This window comes from Capsicum annuum, chromosome 5 (genome assembly GCF_002878395.1).
Source record: "Capsicum annuum cultivar UCD-10X-F1 chromosome 5, UCD10Xv1.1, whole genome shotgun sequence".
NCBI classification, from domain to species: Eukaryota; Viridiplantae; Streptophyta; class Magnoliopsida; order Solanales; family Solanaceae; genus Capsicum; species Capsicum annuum.
Window position 1 is genome coordinate 174,358,343 of NC_061115.1, and position 5,363 is coordinate 174,363,705.

At 34.5% G+C, this 5,363-nt stretch overlaps 1 protein-coding gene across 1 annotated transcript; it reads left to right on the forward strand.

Moving 5' to 3' along the window:
* Positions 1 to 267: 267 nt before the first annotated feature.
* LOC107872545 (importin-5) lies at positions 268 to 3,703 on the forward strand (the record flags this gene model as incomplete). Its single annotated transcript, XM_047412910.1, is given in 14 exon segments — positions 268 to 468; positions 575 to 679; positions 822 to 887; positions 981 to 1,136; positions 1,302 to 1,376; positions 1,463 to 1,563; positions 1,840 to 1,942; positions 2,014 to 2,080; positions 2,196 to 2,320; positions 2,405 to 2,461; positions 2,585 to 2,722; positions 2,796 to 2,888; positions 2,970 to 3,055; positions 3,244 to 3,703. Coding segments are annotated over 14 exon segments (1,392 nt in total). The 3' UTR covers positions 3,266 to 3,703.
* Between the last annotated feature and the right edge of the window lie 1,660 nt (positions 3,704 to 5,363).

Sequence of the window (5,363 nt, forward strand, 5' to 3'; positions counted from 1 at the left end):
AAACTTATGTCTGCTCCTCTCTTGGTTATTCTTTGTTTACCTGATTTTGAGCTCCCATTTAATGTTGTACATTATCTAAATGTTCAGCTCTGAGTATCCATTGGATCAGAATTAGTTTTCTCATCCTTTTCATTTGTCAGCTTTCAGCACTCTGGTTTGACAAAGAAAAACTATCCAGCCTAATAACATGTTATATAGTGTGGTTCCGCAAGGCATGAAATCTTCTGCGTATTATTCTCACCTAAGAACTGTTGTTATTCCTCTCAGGCCATGAGCGATAATCTTGCTGAAGTGGTGAATGTGATCTTGAAATCAATGCTAGATTCTTCTGATGTTCGCCTTGCTGCTATTAGAGCAGTAAAAGCTATGAGTCTAGCCCTATCTCCACATACGCTAGGTCAACACGCTGACTTGCTTATTACGTCGCTATATTTGGCTCTGGCAGATGACGACAAACCCGAAAAACAGGTGAGCAAAAATGATCGACTTTATATTTCACTTGTCAAATTCTAAGTTACTGAAATTCATATTATTTATATTAATGAAATGTAATTGCTTTATTTTTTTTTTATAGTCTGCTGCTGCTTCGGCAATAAGTTCTCTTTGTGAGAGTTGCAATTCATGCATCGTAGAGCCTCGGTTGCAAAGAATTGTGAGAAAACTACTTCAACTCATCCAGGTAGAGTTATTTGACGTTAGACATTTTACATTGTGATCTTAAGGTGTTTAGATTTACATTGACATTTCATTTAGCTTAAAAGTGTTATTTGTCTTTGTCCAACATGATCATTTTGACGTACCTAATCTTTGCTTCCCGGTAGAATCCAAGTCCTGAGATTCAAGCCGAGTCCTTAATCTCTTTAGCATCAGTTGCAAGATTATCAAAGGTCCATCTTGATAGAAACTCTGACTTAGTTTTCGTCCATGCTACTCTATTTCCTTAGTATTTTGGTGTCTGACAAAATTACGATTTTGGATAGGATCTATTCCATACAAAATATGATTTGGTCATCACTTCCGTAAAAAAACTTCTAGTTTATGGCACAAGTAAGTCAGTGAAAGACAATGTTGTTGAGTGCATTCAGACAGTTGCAGTGGTTGTTGGAAAGGATATGTTCAAGAAAGATGCTAGAGAGGTAATGTGTCTTGTTATTTCTTTTACAAGCAGTTGAATTTAAAGCATATTAACATTATTACAGCTTGTTTGCCTCTATTGCTTAATAATTTTCTCCATGTTCTAATACTTGAGTTTTTTTAGTTCGTTAACTGATTAAAGCATCTATAATTTTCATGTATGTAAGGTCATGGCCCTTCTCATGTCTGTGAGATGGTATCTAGGGGAGGATGATTACAGTTCGAAAGTTACCCTTCTACGAGTATGTATGATCCACACTATTTGTAGAAAAATAAGTGCACATAATATTCTTGTACTATAACGGGTGCTCTACTATTTGTATTGAAGGCATGGAAGCATCTTATTAGATGTCTCAGATCCCGTTTTTATTCATATGTGAAAGATCTTATACCTATTTTGCTCCGCTCTGCTAGACTTGGCTCAAACAGGTATATACAAACTTCACAAGTGCATCATGACTGGTTACTTTCGAGAATTTTCATCTACAGATTGTACACTTTTGCTAAATAAGTGACTGAAAGTTGGCGTTGTAATAGGATGTGCGGTTTCTTATTAAATGAGATATGTACCTATACTTAAGCTGCTGCAATGAGATTAGCATAGACATAAAACATTGACCGAATAAGCTGCAATTTGAAAAACTTGTTTCCTTAAGTTCTTAGCAAACTTTGGCTTTTCCACTAACACACTGCATTTATGTACAGTGCCATAGAAGGTGTTATTCTGGACGAGAAATTTAGGGCATGTAAACTTTTACTTCGCTTAACTAGACAATTCAAAAGGAAGTTCTTTGTATGGATCGACCAGGTTGGTTCTAAAGCTTTAGATTTTCATTTGGCATATGCCTATCCTATTCAAATTTGACATTATATGTACAGGTTTCTAAAGTACTGGTACCACTTTTGACATTTCATGACAAAGGAATCAGAAGAATAGCTTTTTCAGGTACCCTTTTCCCTTGTCTTTTCTTTTCATGACAAAGCTCGTCGCCTTGCAATGGCAGATTTTATCAGTTCTTTTCCCTTTTGTTATGTATGTTGATACCTTATTGTTGTTCAAGCCATGCCGGAGCTATTGTCTTCAGCAAAACGTTATATTAAGAAAAGAGCCCATGGCCCTACAAATTCCTATCTGCATAAACTAGTGCTACGAATTGTACCGTCGCTGCTGGAAGCTCTGGATAAGGTACCTCCAGTTATATAATGTCCTTTTTCATTCCATTTGTTCTTTTCAGTACGTAACCAAAGTTTCCTTACATTGTATATGCAGGAAACTGACGGTAAAAGTTGCAAAAAGTTATTGAAATCGTTAGCCAGATGCATCGAGGTTGGTCATGTCCTCAACTGAGTCACTTTAGTACTTCCAATAGCGTTACCAAGGGAAAATCCTGTTTCTTTCGTGACATTTTTGCGCTGTTTGATATGAAAATCCACTAAATTCTCTCTACAGATTGCTGGAGGATTTCTTAGCAAAAAGAAGATTGAGCGGACAACTAATGCGATACAGCAGGTTCTCAAAACAACATCAGAAAAACGTTTTTCAGAAGAGGAAACTGTGACTCAGCTGGAAAAAGAGATCATTAGAAAGGTCCGTAGGCACCATGAAATCTGAATACTTCTGATCGATTTCCTGTAGATCTGTTAAGCCAGTTGTGGTACAGGTTGTAAGTTACTTTGGCATATTGATCAAGAGATACAAGGAAAGCTCCTATACTTTCGTCGACAGATTTTTGGACAGTATAAAAGCTATGGTGGTAAGTTCTCTTCATCAATAAACACAAGCTAAAACCTTTATAAATTTTTCTTTCTTTACAAGATATATGATCGTCATGCAGGAAGGCAATGTGCCGGAAAAAGAGAAGCAAGTTGGACTTTTCACATTTAATGAAGTGTCTCTAAATTGTGCAGAAGCTGCCAATAGGTAACCTGCATGATCTTCGTGTGATGAAATGGAAACAGACTTTCTTCGCATGATATTTGTTCATGTGACCTTTTTTGTTGCTGGTTGAAATTAATTAGGGATTTAACCAATCTTTCAGTCTTTTTTCTTCACAGTGCATGTTAGTCATATTCTCAGTTCATGATTTCTGACTGAATTACATTTATCAGGTTCAATCTGAACTACGGATGATGGAATTCAAGAACCTTATATCATGTTCCTTTCCTCATTCTACCTTGAGCTTTGGCAGCACCTACATCAGAAGCTGTTGTGACATATCACACGTGTACCATCTAATCTTCTACATTTAGCAAAGGAATTATGGAAATGTCTACCAGTTGGCTATTATCTGTTGCTCGTGTAGTTTCAAAAGAGGAATGCTAAACTGTATAAACAGAAAAATTACTTTCCTGTTGAGAACTTGTAAGAATGGTAAACCTGGCTTTTGTAGTATCATAATGTGTACATTTCTGTGGAATGTCTTCATAGATGTAAGCTTGTGTTGCAGCAAATCATGAAACTAGCAACAGTTATGTGGAAACAGAACACTTCCAAATATTTCTTTGATAATAAGTGCAAGGATTCGAATAATGCAATTAATGAATTTAGAAAGCACTTTTTGTTCTTTATTACTACCTTTATACTCATTTGCTTTTTGGAGATAGTTTCTGAGTGTACTTTTACCAGTCTTCAGTGAAATTCAGAACACTTTGTGTTCTTCGTTCCAGGAAAATCAGATTTATTTTTCTTACTTAGGAAACAAATATGCTTAAACAACAATAATGTATTTTTTGCCCTTAAATATCAATTTATTTTGCTTTGCTGAACAAGAAATTGTTTAGTCTTAGCTGTCAAGTTTGTGCTGCTTCTTTTTTCCTCTGGGAAGCCGATTGAATCACTCAGTTATACGGTAATTTATTGTTTCTCCTTGATAATATTCAGTATAATCCAATCGAAATTTGATTAAATTCGAATCCGTGTTAAGAAGTATTACATTGAGAGTAAATCGCACAAAGTGCTATTTAACAAGGGCAATTTTATACCCAGCTCTGAAACACATAAATTTGGTAATGAATACTTGTGATTGTACCATAATTCATATTGATTATATCTTAGTTCTATATTATTTTACATAATTCATATTATTATATCTTAGTTCTCTATTAATTTACATAATTACACTTCTCATTGTATTACATAATCCTTGCTTTGATGGCAAAGCTAGTGATACAACATTAGGAGAATCAGACCTCAAAAACTAGTTATTAAGGTGGGAGAACCCAAGGTTATATAAGTCCTTCATTAATTTTCCATATAATCAATGTGGAATTTTTTGCAATAGGATCATAACAAACCACGACGTTTTGCATTTGTCGTCCTTGACGGATCCACTTTGGATAGCTTTCACTCTACTTTCTGTATGTAACTCTTTCCCGAATAACCCTTTTCGAGTCAGGTGCTCAGGCGCCTCGATGTTGTGCACTAGACATTGCTAGCCCCGAAGAATACTATCATATTAGATTCATCATCCCAGGCACGATGGGCACATTGTACTCTTATACGATTAATACAACTTTAGGAGAACCATACCTCAAAAGCTATCTATTTAGGTGAGCTTTGGTGTAACTACAGAAATGACCCTCATAGTAAATGACTTTACATTTTTATTTCTTTTAAGAAAAGTCTTTAAAAACTAGTCATCCTTCCTTTTTATGTATAAAACAAGTACCTTTTTGCCCTTCTACACCTCATTTTTTTTTAAACAACTCTTCCATGCTTATTTATTATTCAACTTCAATTTTTTTCTCTTTTCTATTTTACTTTGATTTTTATTTTTCTTTTAATTTTTCTCAACCTCTACTTTTTTTCCTTTCTCCTCTCAACCTCTATTTTAAAAAAAAAAAAAAATTTCTCTTTTTTATTTTTCTTTGATTTTTATTTTTTCTATTCTTTTTTTCTTTTTTTTTTTAAATTTTTCTCAGCATGTATTTTCGTTGTCTTTTTTTCTTCTTTTTTTTTCTTTTTCCCTCATCTTTTATTATTTCTTTTTCATTTCATTTCTTTCCTTCGATTCATTCCGAACAACAAGTTACGCCTCATGAGTAAGAGTTGACACTACCACACCATCTCTTAATTTATAAGATGTTCTAATTTTGCCTTAGAGGGAAGACTTAGCCTAAGAACTTTTTAACAATAAGATATACCCCATGGACAAAAGTTGACACTATCACACTGTATTTTTAGTTTTGAGATGCTCTATAACACTTGTCTTAGAGGCATAGCCCAAGGA